The sequence below is a fragment of the Pipistrellus kuhlii genome, unplaced genomic scaffold (genome assembly GCF_014108245.1).
Source record: "Pipistrellus kuhlii isolate mPipKuh1 unplaced genomic scaffold, mPipKuh1.p scaffold_m20_p_4, whole genome shotgun sequence".
Taxonomy (NCBI): domain Eukaryota; kingdom Metazoa; phylum Chordata; class Mammalia; order Chiroptera; family Vespertilionidae; genus Pipistrellus; species Pipistrellus kuhlii.
This window is the reverse complement of record NW_023425540.1, coordinates 91,495,419-91,510,988: the sequence shown is the minus strand read 5'-3', so window position 1 is coordinate 91,510,988 and position 15,570 is coordinate 91,495,419. Positions and strand designations below refer to the sequence as shown.

At 55.7% G+C, this 15,570-nt stretch overlaps 1 protein-coding gene across 18 annotated transcripts in view; it reads left to right on the top strand.

Annotated features, from left to right (window-relative positions):
* Nucleotides 1-15,570, top strand: part of MAPK8IP3 (mitogen-activated protein kinase 8 interacting protein 3) — a 52,610-nt gene that overhangs the window by 13,981 nt on the left and 23,059 nt on the right. For 5 of the 18 annotated variants that reach the window (XM_036410461.2, XM_036410459.2, XM_036410455.2 and 2 more), the window contains exons 2-7: nt 1,624-1,744; nt 4,279-4,349; nt 4,605-4,696; nt 8,653-8,676; nt 11,120-11,264; nt 14,749-14,995. In XM_036410461.2, the coding sequence (XP_036266354.1) occupies nt 1,624-1,744; nt 4,279-4,349; nt 4,605-4,696; nt 8,653-8,676; nt 11,120-11,264; nt 14,749-14,995 (700 nt within the window). Of the gene's footprint in view, nt 1-1,623; nt 1,745-4,265; nt 4,350-4,604; nt 4,697-8,652; nt 8,677-11,119; nt 11,265-12,183; nt 12,304-14,748; nt 14,996-15,570 lie in introns of those variants that run through there. The other 13 variants (XM_036410471.2, XM_036410463.2, XM_036410456.2 and 10 more) reach the window with 9 other exon arrangements.

Here is a 15,570-nt window from a genome sequence, read left to right as displayed (position 1 = left end):
GGGAATAGCCTACAGCTATACAGATGTTTGGCCAAAGGGAGGCAATAACATGTAGATTAAGATGCCCTGAGGTGTCTGGCAGCAAACAATCATCCTATTCAGGTTTGGGGGAAGTGCCTTTCCAGCCAATCCAACAGGTAATTACATATGTGACTCAGCCCTTGTTGAGCCCCCAAATTTCATCAACCTTTTGATAAAACTCTTGTGATTATGACATGCTGGAATTGGCTCCTGGCACAGTCTTTCTGTCTAAAGTCAGTTCCCTCCACCCCTACCCCCCTTTCCTCTGGGATTGCACCCTCTCAAGAGTCTCTGCAAGAGTAAGCCATCCTTCAAACAGGGCCACTGCCTCCCCACCCCTGGAGTTTCCAACACAAAGACCTTTAAGTAGCTGCTGTAGGAAGAACATCTCTGGGGTCTGGTGTGTTGGGGCGAGGGGGAGTCTGGGTGCAGTTATTATGGTAAACACAGCCATGGCCACCACAAGTTAACTGACATTTTCAGATATCCCAAACCTGAAATCAACTATTGGTTTCATAGTGCCATCTTCTGAGAAACTCTGTTAATACTTGTTCTTACTACAATTGAAATTTCTCAGTAATAGCCCTTTCTCCTACCAGTAATGCTGAGGCGTTAACAGCTCCCCCTCGGCCGTTGTAGGAGTTATAGCTGGTCTGTGGCAGCCAGTGCCCATCCCTCCCCCCTCCGGAGCCTGGCTTCACAAGCCACTTTCAGTGTCATGGTAGCTCCTATAACCTTTGAAGAGGTTCTTTTATTTTTCAAAGAGCTTTCCTTTCTTTTCTTCTCTCTCTTTTTTTTTTTTTTAAATATATTTAATGATTTTTAAAAAATGCATTTTATTGATTTTTTTACAGAGAGGAAGAGAGAGGGATAGAGAATTAGAAACATCGATGAAAGAGAATCATTGATCAGCTGCCTCTTGTATACCCCCTCCTGGGGATGTGCCTGCAACCAAGGTACATGGCCATGACCGGAATCGAACCCGGGACCCTTCAATTCACCCCTCTATCCACTGAGCCAAACCAGTTTCGGCTTAATGATTTTCTTTTTTTTACAGAGAGGAAGTGAGAGGGATAGAGAGCTAGAAACATTGAAGAGAGCAAAACATCGACCAGCTGCTTCCTGCACGCTCTCCACTGGGGATGTGCCCACAACCAAGGCACATGACTTTGACCAGAACTGAACCTGGGATGCCCCCCAATCCACAGGCCGACGCTCTATCCACTGAGCCAAACCGGTTTTGGCCTTTTTTGTGCGTCCCCAGCTTTAATAAATGTACTCTCAAAAAACAAATTTAAGAGTTCCAAAACTAAACCAAGAGTTGGGTCTTCTAAATTCCGGACCTCGTGTGACTTCCTGGGTAGCTGGTTACAGCGTCATTCACTCCTCCTGCCCTGATGTCACCCGGTCTGTGTCAGGTTCTGCCTGAGCGGGTGAAGGTAACTGACATGAGGGAAGCAGGCACTCTGTCGGGGAACCCTGCATTCTGACCCAGAGCCTGCTCTTTCACTTTGGTTCTTGAAGTCTGAGGCCCTTCTGTGAGAGCCTGCTGTCATCTACCATCCACATTTATGCCACCTGCTCTCTCCCTCCCATCTGTAGAAATTCATCGAGTTTGAAGATGCCTTGGAACAAGAGAAGAAAGATCTACAAATCCAGGTGGAGCATTATGAGTTTCAGACCCGTCAGCTGGAACTGAAGGCCAAAAACTATGCAGATCAGAGTAAGTAGCCAGCCTGAGCCTGAAAGTGCAGTTTCCAGGCCTGCTCTGGCTGAGCAGGGTGTTGAGAGCCGTGGTTAAAGCAGAAAGAGTGAGAGAACCCATTGGTAGCCTTTTTTAATTTCCACCGTGATTTCCTCAACCGTTGTACTCCTCTGTATTTCTATAATCAGACTCCAGTTCTTTGTGGAAATAACATAAATAATCCCGTTGATGACATAGCACTTTTGCATATACTGCAGGCTGACCCTGAATTAACACCCTGTGTTCCTACCTGCCCTGTGGATCCTTGATTCTGTGTGTGCTGTGTGCTGCAGTCTGTAGGCACGTTAAGCTCTTCCAGGGATAACTAGGCTGTTACTCCACTTTGTGCAAATACCAATGGCTCCTCAAAGCGTGGGCCCCTGGCCAGCAGTGTCACGTCACCTGGAGTATTATAAGTGCAGGCTCGGAGGCCCCACCTGTCAGGTAAGGAATGACCCTGACACTACAGCCTTGTCTGCACACCACTGAGAGTTGAGCTGTTGATGCAGCCCCTGTCATGACAGTTCCTGGGCCGGGTGTGCAGCTGACCAAGGTGCCTGTGTGAACGCCCTGCTCCTTGCAAGGAGAGGCAAAGGGTTTGTGATTGTTTTGTGGTAAGAACTATGTCTTTAGTTCTCAGAAATCTTTGTGTAAGCTGTACTATGGAAGTTAAAATGATGGGTGTGGCTTCAGTTTTCTGTAGTTTGAGACCTAGTTTGCTGTTTTACCTAGTTCCCATAGGTGGCAGGAGCTTTCATTTCCCTGAAAAATTCAGATAAAATCGGGAAGAAAATGGTTAGATGTGTTGGTTCTATCCCTATAGCAAACCAAGACTCGAAGGCCAGTACGTCATGGTGTGTTGGTGAGTTCTGGACAACCAGCAGGCTGTTGGCTACCTATATGTACAAGCATGCTTATATTTGCAAACTGGAAGCCAACCAAAAGGCCCGGTTTAGACACGCATAGGTAAGCCTTTCTATAGTTACACAGACTCCTTAACATTCCCTTTACTTAGCATACTTTTCATATGTGGAAACTTTTCAGCCCTTATTAGAAGGAAAACATGTAAACCCCAAATTTCGGGTTGAACTTGCTCATTTGGTCAGCACCACAAGTGAAGGCCAGAGGAGCGAGGACACGCCTCTGGGTTCCTTCAGCGGGGCCGTGTCCTAACACCTGCCCCGGCGGAGGGGTTAGCTGAGGTCCGGGGCTTGTGCACAGACAGGCAGCCCCTCTCCCCCAAGGCTGGGATCTCCTCTGGCGGGGATTCTGTGTGCGCTGCGTGCTGCAGTCTGGTGAGGAATGACCCTGACTCTGCAGCCTCCAAGGACAGTGCTGGGAAAGCCACTCCAGGAATCATGGAACGAGAGAACGTATGTTGAAGAGTGTTGTTGTTGGAATAGTTTACAGCAGGAAGTGGGGCAGGCAGAGAAGCTCACACACTGAGGACTGGGAGGTGCTGGAAGGACCCCACGAGTCCTGGCCCATGACTGCCCTGTGTCCTGTCCCTGGCTCTGCACGCCTCGGTGGGAACGCAAGGACAGATTTGAAATTTGAACAAAGGACCACAGACAAGGTGTTTGAGTCCAGTGGCACCCTGGCTGGCTGGGATGTTGCTGAGAGGCAGGATGTGAACCCTGGATGCCGCTGTAGCTCCCCAGTGAGGCCTTGGAGCAGTCGGGGGTTAGAGCAGGTGGCCAGAGGAGACCGTTTTGCATGCCACATCCAGCAGCTGCCCATTTAGGGGTGACACAGCTGCCAACCTGAAGGTGGTACAATCATGACCTGGTTTTTCTAGCCCTCGGTACATACGTAAGGGACACGTGTGTCTGTCATGCGTCTCGGGTGTTCTTTCGCTCTTTGCACATCTTAGAGCACATGTGTCAAACACAAGGCCCGCGGGCCAAATCCGTCCCGCCAGGCCTTGCAATGTGGCCTGCACCGCGCTGTCATCACTGCACTCCGCTGCGTTTCCATCACAATGACAGTTTATGACTGTTCAGTAAACCATTCGGCCCGCGATTTAGGCTGGATTTTAGATTTTGGCCCCTTCTCTGATTGAGTTCGACACCCCTATCTTAGAGGTTACTCACGTAGGAATTCTGCCTCTTTCCACAAGCCACCTTCTCACTTTTGGTCTGCACTTGACACATCCTGTGAGGTTTGCCTGCGTCTTTGGAAGCTGCGATGTAATTTAAGCTTAGAGAGTGACACGCTCTGTGAGTGCCACCGCCCTGTATCTTTTGTAGCAGAACTGAATAGCCTGACTTTCAGTTCACATACATAACACAGCACACATACAATGCACACACGTCCCAGACTGAGTCAGAATCTGCATGCTGTCATCCCCAGCAGTCCCTCCTGCTGCTCACCCTCCTGAGCTTCAGGGGTGCGGCGGCCTGCACCGGCAGGGGCTGGTCCTGGAACCCTAACCACCGTTCAGTGAGTCCAGAGCAGTACGGAGTGGTGAGAATTGGGTTGTGCGGTTGACAAACAACAGTTGTGTTTTCCAGTTTGCCGGTTGGAGGAGCGAGAGTCAGAAATGAAGAAGGAGTACAACGCTTTGCACCAACGGCACACAGAGGTAGGCGCCCGGCCGTGACCAGCATCCGCCTCCAGCCCGCACAGGCAGGCACGTGTGGCGGCCGCTGACCTTGGCTTGCCTCCTTGGCCTTGCTTTTCCTGGTCCTTTCAAGCCTGAAAGCTCAGGCTGGTCGGACTCCATTTTCCTGTGTTCTGTCATTATCTCCAGAGCACAGCAAGTCGAGAAGAGGTTAGAGGGGAGGCAGAGAGGCCGTGGTCAGCAGGCATCACTCATGCACCATGTTCTTCTCCACAGATGATTCAGACCTACGTGGAGCACATCGAGAGGTCCAAGATACAGCAAGTTGGGGGGAACAGCCAGAACGAGAGCAGCCTGCCCGGGCGGAGGTAGGCAGGGCCGGAGCCTGCAGGGCCCCGTGGCCCCTTATCCCATCCTGTGGACTCAGGAAGAGGGTTGTCTGGTCGGAGTGTGTGGCTTAAGCTAAGAATGCGTGCTGAGATCCTCCCAGGCTCCAGAGCAGGGTGAGGGGATGTGGGTGGACCTCTGCTGGCTCATGTGGAGTCATGAAGGCCCGGGGGAAATTTTATGCAGTCGGTCCTAGCACTTGCAGGTTCCGTGTTTATGGATTCGCCTACTCACTAAAAGTTACTTGTAGACTCAATATCAACTCCTGCATTCACTCACTTGCAGACATGCACAGAGCAGTGAAAAATTTGAATCACCCACCACGCATGATGCCTGCTGCAGTCAGACAGGGTGTCACTTCCTGCTTGTCTCAGCCTCATGCAGAGCTGCCAGAGGATGGAGACAGGGTGCAGTGCTGTGCAAGGCACTTGGAGCTCTGAACCCTGTTCATGGGACAGCCTTAGGTCACCAAACACGTCTGCACTTCATTTTCTCTTTTTAAAAATAAAGCAAGTAGAATCTACCAGGATATGTTAGGAATTAAGACTCACATCTACTAGAGGCCGGTGCACAAAATTCGTGCCAGGGGCTCAGCAGTGGCTGCCTCTGCCTTGGCTCCCACCCACCACAGCAGCCACCTCTGCCTCGGCCCCCGCCGTGGCTTCGTCTGGAAGGATGTCCAGTCTAATGAGCATATTATGCTTTTATTATTATAGATTATCATAGATGTGAGCTGCATATCTGTATATGCACCTATTTCTCCGGGAGTAATGGTTCGGTGTTCACTAATTCAGTGTTCTGGTGACTTTATAAAACAGATCCGCTGAGAATCATGAGAACTGGCTGTGTGTGGGTGGGTGGGTGGGAAAGGGTGGGGGGACACCTCAGTGACTCCAGGTGGAGCCGTACTCCCGCTGCTGGGCAGAGCAGTGCCAGTGCCAGCAGACTCAGAGGCCCTGGCTTGTCCGAGCCTAGGAGCCCCGTGCTGGTTTCTCAGGGGAGCGGGGAGAGACCGGCAGAGGCCCGGCTCCTCCTCTGTCTTTGCTCCCTGTGGTCAGATAAAACCAGACCACGGCCCCCCGGGGGCAGATTGTCAGAGATCTCCAGCGCGTTGCCAGCTTGAGGAGTTGGCCCATGAGAGACCAGAGTTGTTGACCTGGGACGGGGAGGTTGGTACCATTGTTCCAAGTCTCCAGCAAGCAGGAGGATGGCCGAGGTGGGAATCCCAGGCCCACAGATTGTGCTGAGCCATTGGTCCATTCCGGCCATGGCCCCTTGCTCCTGCAGGCAAAAGCCTACAGCCCTAGTCAGGCCCCATATAGGCCTTGTCGGCTACAGACTTTTTTTGTCCTGTCTCCTTGGTGGGTTATGTCTGTAAACAAGTAGACTCAGGTCCTTCCTCCATGGGTGTCCTCAGTTACTCTCTGGGCCATTGTGGGCACAGCTATTGTGTCTGTACTGGCGTCTTCACATGTGAAAACAGAAGTATGTAGTACGTGTGTGAGCCTCATGGCAGCCTGGGAACGCTATGGGGTGCCCAGCATGGTGCTAGACATTGTGCAGGACAGTCTGAGCCGGGCATCTCCAGGGCACACTGGGCACCGGGCCAGTCCTGAGCTGCAGCATGCTGGAGCCGTCAGGCCGTTTCCCACCAGCTTTCTGCAAGGCAGGAGCCCCTCGGAGGTCATAGGCCTTCAAGGGCACTTTTCCCAGGAGCCACGGAGGTGTGACCTCTGAACTCAGGACTTAGAGGCATGAGCATCTATGGCCCTAAGTCACTCTGGGCTCCAGGGTCACTACAGAAATAGACATTCTTGGAACCTTGGGATGGTGTAGGCTCAGCCTAAAGCAGAAGCTGCTAATACTCCACAGCTGGACCCTGAGGGCCCAGCCATCATCCGGGGCCAGATCTGGCCTCTCGCTCCCTCTGCGTGGAAGAGGTGCCGTGATGGCAGGATGGGCTGTGCTTCCTGTGGACGTCTCCCCGTGGTGGAGGCAGGGCCTTGTCTGGGAACCTGCTATCCGTGTGTCGTGGGGCCCATGGCCCTGAGAAGAGTCTGGACGAGTGTGGCTCTGACCCTCCAGTTTCCTTGCTTCTCAGAGTTACGGGAAGCCAGCATCCCCCTCCCTAGAGAAGCCCAGCTCCATGGACATGCCTGGGTGGCTCGCAGAGTGCCCTCTGAAGCCCCTCAGCAACTCTTGAAGGCTGTGTTGGAGCTCCTCCTGCCCAGGTAGTTAGAACAGGCTGCTCATAAGAAACCTGTTTCTAAGGCAGGTCTTTGGTTCTCTTCTGTCCATACGGCTAGTTCAGATCCTGCTGCCTGGCCAGGGCTGTTTGTAACTTCTTTGGAGCAATGCCCGTGGGGTTGGTGCATGCCGGGCTTTCTCCACGCCATCTGTGGCCTGCGGGCGCCCTTCATTTATAAGACAGACCCCCTGGCTGACCCAGAGAGGTTGAGGCTCTGGCCCAGATTTCTGCACACCTTGTCTCCATCTGATCCACAATGGGCCCAGGTGGGCCCATGGATCGCTGTCACCTCCAGTCCTCGGCGCGCTCTGTGAATTGACTTTCCCCAGCCAGAGTTGCCACCGTGGCAGAGAGAAGGTGCCTGGAGCTGCCGGTTGTCCTGCCAAGGTCCCTTCGCGGTGGAGAAGGGGGTGCTCCTGCAGGGGGTGCCTGAACAGCACTTGTGTGGGAAGCCTGGCGCAGGCAGCAGGGGGTGGGGCCGTGCATTGGGGCGCCCACCCCCGTGGCCCTGCCTGCTGGGTGGAGGCATTTAGCGTCATCACCAGCCGAGGTTGGTTGTCCTGAGTTAGGGGTGTCGAACTCAATCAGAGAAGGGGCCAAAATCTAAAATCCAGCCTAAATCGCGGGCCGAATGGTTTACTGAACAGTCATAAACTGTCATTGTGATGGAAACGCAGCGGAGTGCAGTGATGACAGCGCGGTGCGGGCCACATTGCAAGGCCTGGCGGGACGGATTTGGCCCGCGGGCCTTGTGTTTGACACATGTGTCCTGGGTTGTTGCAACAGTTGTAGGGGCTCCTGCCTTCCCTGCAGCCACTTCACTGGGAGCGAGTGCTCTGAGGGACAGAGTGTGTGTTTGACTTTGGCCTGGACCTGTTTCCAGGTGAGCAGACCTGGATGTAGCCCTCGCCTCGTGTTTTAGAAGAAACGCTAGTGGACACAGAGAAAGCCTGAGCCTCTGTCACAGTACTGGCTGCCGCCTTTGGTGGGCTCATGGGGTCAGACATGTCCCCATGTCTGACTGTGCTGCAGCATCGATGGGTTAGGCAAGGCCCTGCCTACCGCCCCGGGCCCCGCTTCTCGGGGTGTAGCCTCTCCTGTTACCACTCGGCCTCTTGGGGGACATATGTGTGTATGTGCACCCCGGTTCTTCATTCAGACTCTCCAGCTCCCACCACGAGGGCTCCCCTAGTGCTGGGCGCCTCTGCTCACCGCTGCCCCCAGGCAGGCATTTTCCTTCACTCCTGGCTTCGTTTCTTGGATTGTGTGTCTTCAGAACAAAACCCAGTGTGTGCTTCAAACACCTGGTCTGTCCATGGACAGAGGCGTGTGCGGCTGTGTGCTCTGTCCCTGCATGCCAAGTACACATGTGTGCTGAGCCATCTGGAGAGGACACGTGCCCACCGCCCTGTGCTGACTACATGTGACCTGCTGCACAGGCCTCGTTTGGGTCCTTTATCCACGCTGTGGATCATGTTTCTGCGTGTCATGTGTCTGTCGTATGTAGATGTCTGCGTGTTTCAGCATCTGTCTCGAGTGTGGAGTTGATGCCTGACTGTGTCGTCGCACATGTATTCTGTGTGAGCAAACGAGCAATGGAGCTCCCTGAAGTTCTAACGCTGTCTTCTTGTCTCGCTCTCTGTGCTGTCACTGCTGTCTGCTGGCCCTGTGTCTGTCGCTGTCCCACAGTCCTCGTCAGTCGTGGAGGAAAAGGTAAAGCCTGTGCAGTGTTGGCGCTGTCCAGCCAGGCGCTTGGGGCATTTGGGGTCGGGAGAGTTTGTAATTAAGACGCTGGTGGTTCTCAATGACAAGCACAGGCAGTTCCTGGGGCCACTCAGTTGCAGCACAGTACAGATCACAGCCTCCTGATGGGGCCGTGTGTATAGGGTCACAACACTGAGGAGGCAGCTGGTTGGCCCCAGAGTAGATACTGGTACCGGGACTCCACTCAGCAAACATCCACCCGTCCACAGATGGGGCCGTGCATCCATAGCCCAGGGCTGGCATTGCCATGGTAGATAGTGGGCAGGGCCGAGACCCTGTGCTCTGGTGTCAGAGCCCTGGGCCCAGAGCCAGGGCATGACTGTGACCCACAGATAGTGTGACCCCTGAGGCTAAAGCCTCTGAAGTGGACAAGCATAGGCGTCTCCTGAGGGCACTGCAGGCTGTAATGAGAGGACACACTGGCCAAGCCTCAGGCAGCTGCGGCCTCAGTCAGCAGTGCTGCAAGTGCTAACCGGCCTCAGAGGAGAGCCGTTTGCGATTCTGTGGAGAACGAGATGATCAGACAGAATTCCTGGTGATGATTTCTGCCGGGGAGAGTGGCTGTCTGTCTCTGGATATAGTGTGTGTCTGCACACAGAGCTGTGGAAGCAGGTTCTGGACAAGTGTCCCCGTCCTTTAAAGCAGGATGTCACACATGTCCCTGCTGTCACCCTGCAGATCTGGTGGCGGCCAGGATCGAACTTGTCTGGGGCCAGGGGACCCACTGTGTACATTGCACCCAGCAGGAGCGGGGCCCAGAGGAAAAGTGGGCAAAGGACAAGCTGGGAGCCCTGAGGGAGCAGATGGGAGTTGCAGCCCATCCGCCCCTGGCCCCACCCCTCCAGGGCTGTGCTGGGCACGTGGCCAAGGCCGCCTTCCCAGTGCATCAGAGCCAGAGTGAGGGGTGAGCTGTGGGCCACTGAGATCTTGATGGATCTGCAGACTCAGACCTTCCCAACGTAACGTCTTCCTTAGGGTCTGCGTTTCTCATGTCCAGAAAGCCTCTTGTGTCCCGGGAGGAGGGCTGTGTGCAGTGCCTCCTGCGGGCCTCGGCTGAGTGTGCCCTCTGCATGACCCCCACAGGCACCCATAGCCCAGCCCCTGGGAGCACCTGCTCCTCTGGTTCTGCCCCTGCCCCCGTGCACAGCCAGGTCCCAGCGGGTCCCGGGAGCCTGCTCTGCAGGAAGCAGCATCTTCCTGAGCAGGACAGGAGCCAGCCATGGAGGGACAGAGAGAAAGTGCCTCACAAGCTCTGTGTTTCTCCTGCGTGCGGGCCCAGCCAGAGACCCTGCCCAGGGTTGGACTGTATGAGGCCGTCTACCCGGCCATGGTCAGTTCTGGTCAGCGGGGGCTGCTCTGCTCCCTCTTCACTTGCATCCACCAAGCACCACAAGGAACAGTCTAGCCTCTGGACCCAGCTCCTCGGACCCCTTAGGAAGCCCCCCCCACCCCTCCAGCCTCCGTCTCTGGGGACTGAGCTCTGAGCACGAGAGGCTGTGGCTTGAGGGACTGTAATTCTTGGCCTAAAGAGCTCTGAGCAGCATGGGCTCTCTGGATGGCAGTCCCTGGGTGCAGTGTGTCTGTCCTGGGGCAGCGTGGGAGCTGGCCTGTCTCCGCCACCTGGTGCCTGGCGTGGGCTCCCGTGGGAGGGGGTCTCTGCCCTCCGGTGCCACGGCCACGTAGCGTCTGCTCGCGGACAAGCCCCCGTCAGGGGGCCTTGAACTTCACTCTACCAGTCCAGGCTACCAGGCATCCCGTTTCCTGGTGCAGCTCCGGTGCCAGGGCTCCATGACAACGGGACAAGGCACCGAGCCAGAGAAAGGTGCCAGGGGACTGCAGAGGGGGTGGCCCAGCAGAAGGGCAGGCCTCTCTTATGCTGTCCTTTGGTCACGTGAGTTCTCGTGAAAAGACACCGCAGTGGGGGAGGGGCCGGTAACAGGGCGCAGGGGCAGCAAGAGGTGTTTTTTCTCACGGGTGCCGTGCTGTGAGTCTGGCCTCCACATAAGGAGGCCGTCATGGTAACGGCTGCCACTCCCAGGAGCCGTCAGCGCCGGCCATGCGGCCGAAGGGCCCTTCGCTGGTGCTGCCGTGGGGTGTCCTGGCACACACAGCAGGACCAGCGATGAGCACTAAACACGGAGATTCACGTGGACAGGGATCACAGAGAAAGAAGCAGAGATTCCTTCAGGTGCACGTGCCTGTGATCAGAGAGTGGCCGTGGACAGGGGGGCAGGAGGAGTGATGGGCTCCCAGAAGGCCCCGGCCTGCCCACAGCGGCCTCTCCCTGGGCCAGGCAAGGGCTGTCATGGGAACCGCTCTGTGCAGAGCGGTCAGTTCTCATTTCTTGAGCCACAAGCTGACCGTCCGCTTCCTGTCCTCCCTCACATTTCAGCAGGAAGGAGCGCCCCACCTCTCTGAACGTCTTCCCCCTGACCGACGGCATGGTACGTGCACAGATGGGGGGCAAGCTCGTGCCTTCGGGGGACCACTGGCACCTGAGCGACCTCGGCCAGCTGCAGTTCAGCTCCACCTACCAGGTTTTGTAGCCGCGCTGTGGAGCGAGGGTCTTGTCCCTGTCGCCCCATGTCCATTCAGGAGTCCCGTCTTCGCATACAACCCTTTGCAGCTTTTCCCGGGTTAGTGGGACCCCTCCCTGAGGTGCAACAGCAATGGAGGAACTGGACCAGCTCAGAAGGGCCTGGTCTTGTATTGGCACCTGCTAGCATCTGCGGCCAGCCCGGATGCCAGCCCGGAGTGCACTGAGCTCTGGTGCCGGAGGTTTACACAGCAGCCAGGAGCCACAGGCCAGGCGACGGGCTTCGGCGTCTGGACAGGATTGGGTGTGGACATGGGGCCCAGATGTCCTAGAAACCTCCTTCCTGCTGTAGCTCCTCGCTGACTGCTCGCCTCTGGGGCCTGGCTTGCCTGCAGGAGGCAGCTTCAAACTCTGACCCCACTGGCTTCTACTTTTGCTCCAGGGAGTAAGCATGTCTCTGTGACATTTGACGCAGGCACTCACCTGCCAGTTATGGGCTATCCTGCCAGTGGTGGGGCTGTGGGGTCCCAGCTATCGCCACCATTCAGGCCGGACTTGGCCATGTAAGCCTGCTGCTCCCACTCTCAGCTTGCAGCTGGGGCTCTTGAAGAAGCCACTGGCCTTGGCCTCAGCCGCAGGGCCCTCGCCCTCGCCTCCTGGGCTCCGTCTCTCCTGCCGTTCTGAGCCAGCGTTTTCCGCAGGGCACCCTTCCTCTCTCCTCCTGTGCTGTCTGACACCGCCTTTCTCTTAATAAATCAGTGTTTTATGTTTTAGTTCTTAGATGTGTTTTATTTTTAATTTTTTTCAAACAATTATTTAAGTTCTTTTAATTTCATGTACTAGGTTTTAAGGTTTTTTAATTTCTTGATTTTGCTGTTGTTTTTGTTTTGTTTATTTGTTTTTGTGTACTGTATTTTCAGTGTTTTAACCAAACAATTGTGGCTACTCATGGTGAGGAAAGACCGCTAAGAGTGTGGGTCTTTGCATTTGGAGGTCACTGCTCCACGTTGATGTTAGGAGGTTGAGAGGTTTGCCTGTAGGTAAGTGGTGGCCAGGGGGAGTGTCCTGTGGGGAAGTGGTGGACCACAGGGTGACGGAGGAGCTAAGGGAGCTTGGGGGAGTCCCGGTTTGTCGCAGAATTCCTCACAGTGATTACCAGGGCCAAGGAGACCCGCAGAAAACCCACAGACAGCGGTTTGAGAGTCGCAGGTAGGCCGGGAAACGTGGCCAATTCGGACGGTGGCTGGAAGGAATGGTTCTGTGAGAGGGGCCTCCTGGCCCTGACCTCCCTGGTCCTCCTGGGATTCCCGCACCAGGTCTCCTGCACCCTCTCACAAGTGCTAGCGCGGGGCCTGCTGGCAGCAGAGCGCCCCTCCCCAAGGACGCAAGTGCCCCTGACGTGCAGAGGGGCAGAGAGCGCCTGGGAGCCATCACAGGAACTTTCTGTGTGCGTCCGTGCTGTGAAAGGAAAGGAGTTTTCCTTCTCATTTGGACCCTAAACTGTAGAATCCTAATCCTTTTTTTTTTTTTAATACATTGTATTAATTTTTTGCAGAGAGGAAGAGAGAGGGATAGAGAGTTAGAAACATCGATGAGAGAGAATCATCGATCAGCTGCCTCTTGCACACCCCTTACTGGGGTTGTGCCCACAACCAAAATACATGCCCCTGACAGGAATCGAACCTGGGACCCTTCAGTCTGCAGGCTGATGCTCTATCCACTGAGCAACACCGGCTTCGGCCCGAATCCTTTTTGGAATGTATTAACAGAGGTTCATCTAAGGAGGTGGGAAAGCCCTCGGGTACAGCCGAGGGGCTGTCCTGTGCTCTGTGGGATGTGGAGGGGCGCCCCGGGCTCCACCCGCTCCATGCGAGAGCACTTAGCCCCCTCAAGTGTCTCAGGTGTCACGGGCGTCCCCTGGGGCAGGGCCTCCCAGGTCAGAAAGCCCTGCCCGAGGAGGATTTGGGACTGGTTCCTGGTAGAGAAGGCTCGGGAGCCAGTTAGTAGGTGAAGTTGGAAGTTGCTGTCCCAGGGAGAGGCAGGGTCCTGCCTGGGCCTGGCTGGAAAAGATAGATCTCAGCCGAAGCCGGTTTGGCTCAGTGGTAGAGCATCGGTCTGCGGACTGAAAGGTCCTGGGTTCGATTCCGGGCAAGGGCATGTACATTGGTTGCAGGCACATCCCCGGTAGGGGGTGTGCAAGAGGCAGCTGGTCGAAGTTTCTCTCTCATCGACGATGTTTCTAGCTCTCTAGCTCTCTCCTTTCCTCTCTGTAAGAAATCAATAAGAAATTATAAAAGAAAAAGAAAAGAGAGATCTCAGAAGTCTCCAACCAGCTCTGGCTCCCGGTCACAGGCAGTGTAATGGGTCCCAGCGTTCATCCAGCTTTCTGGGGCGGGCGGGGCAGCCCTCATCAGCCCTCCCGGTTAAGGAATTCCCTAGGAAGTGTGCCCTCTGGAGAAACCGTGTGCCCTGGCACCGGAGGGCAATGGATGTGCACCGTGAGCCGCCTCTCAGCCGCAGCCCCACCCCGGAGCTTCAGCCCCTCTGAGACCATGCCCCTGCTCAGCACCACGAGAGGGGGCCGGCCCAGGGGGCTGCTGCCACAGCCTCAGAGGGGCTCCGGGCACCTGCTCGGGTGACTGTTATCGACAGGCGAGTGGGGCTATTTTTACTGTTTGCCCAATGGTTCCGGCAGGGAAGACTGCAGGAGAAGAAGTGTTTGTCCCACATCCTACACTGATTCCAGTGGAGTGTGTTCTCTCCAAGAAATCCTTAAGGTTCACAGTCAATTGTAGATATTAATTACCTGGACTCTTTCACTCCTGGGACATTTTGGGGGTGTCCCGTCCTGTGGAAATGGAATTTCAGTTTGTCCTTGCGTAGATGTCTGGAGTGGACTGTGGTCCCTTTGATCTGTGGAGGTTGAACATCACACATCCCCTGTGTGTCTGTTTCGGAGGCCATGCCAGGCAGAACTGGGGAGGTGTGCACCCCTTCACAGCTCCTGACTAGCCAGGGTGGGAAGCAGGACACGGGAGGGGGTGGGACCCGGAGTCAGCCAGTGCCAAGCAACAGTGCGAACTGGGTGAGAAGGCCTCTCTGGCCCGGTGAGAGCCTCCGCCCACCCCGAGCTGCATCTTGTTCCTGACCACCCACCGGCTGCAAAGGGTTGCCTGCCATATCTGTGTAGCTCCATGTCCATCACATGCGGCTTCATCGGGGAGCGTGCGAGCCGAAAGCCGCCACTTAAACCATTCCCATAAGGCGGCGCTGCCTCCGGAAAGCCAGAGGCAGCGGCCAACGAGCCACGTGACCAGGCCACGAGCAATCGGCCCGACGGGAGAGCAGGGGTCCACCTGCCCCTTCCCATTCGGGTGCTGTTTTGTTACGGTCCAGTGGCAACGAGGCCGAGCGAGGGGCCTCATGCGGGGCCCCAGGCCGGGGGCTGCACCACGAGCTTCCCCCCTTCCTGTATTTGGCCCTAGTGTCCACATGACGAGATGTCCGAGTCGGGCCAGTCCTCGGTGGCCGCCACGCCCAGCACCACGGGCACCAAGTCCAACACGCCCACGTCCTCCGTGCCCTCGGCCGCAGTCACGCCCCTCAACGAGAGCCTGCAGGCCCTGGGGGATTACGGCACCGGCACCAAGAGCAGCAAGCGGGCCCGGGAAAAGCGCAACAGCCGCAACATGGAGGTCCAGGTCACGCAGGAGATGCGGAACGTCAGCATAGGTACCGCGCCTGCCCTCCCCTCTCCCATCCCCCCGGGAGATTTATCTTCCTCCTACACACTGTAGTTTGGGAAGATGCATTAGTCCTCTGGGATCGCCATAGTAAACACCACAGGATGGGCATGCTAACCATAGACATTTACTTCTCCAGTTGCGGAGGCCAGAGGTCAGAGAACAGGTGTGGGGAGGGCCGCTTTCCCCTGAGGCCATCTCCTCCCCAAGTGTGTCCATGGTTCTCCCCTGAGTGTGTCTTCATCCTAATCCCCTCTTCTTAGAAGAACGTAGTCGGACCCTAGCAGCCCCATCTTACCTTGCTCAGCTCTTTAAATACAGTCACTTCTGAGGTTCTGGGGCAGGCGTCTTCAAACTACGGCCCGCGGGCCACATGCGGCCCGCAGAGGAGTCTGATCCGGCCCGCCAGGTTTTTTGGGCAGTGAGCGCAGCCGAGGTGTTACAGTAGGAATTAGTAGTTCATATAGTCCGGCCCTCCAGCTCTCTGAGGGACCGTGATCTGGCCCCCACTTTAAAAAGTTTGAGGACCCCTGTTTTGGGGGCTGGGCCTTCACTGTGTGAATT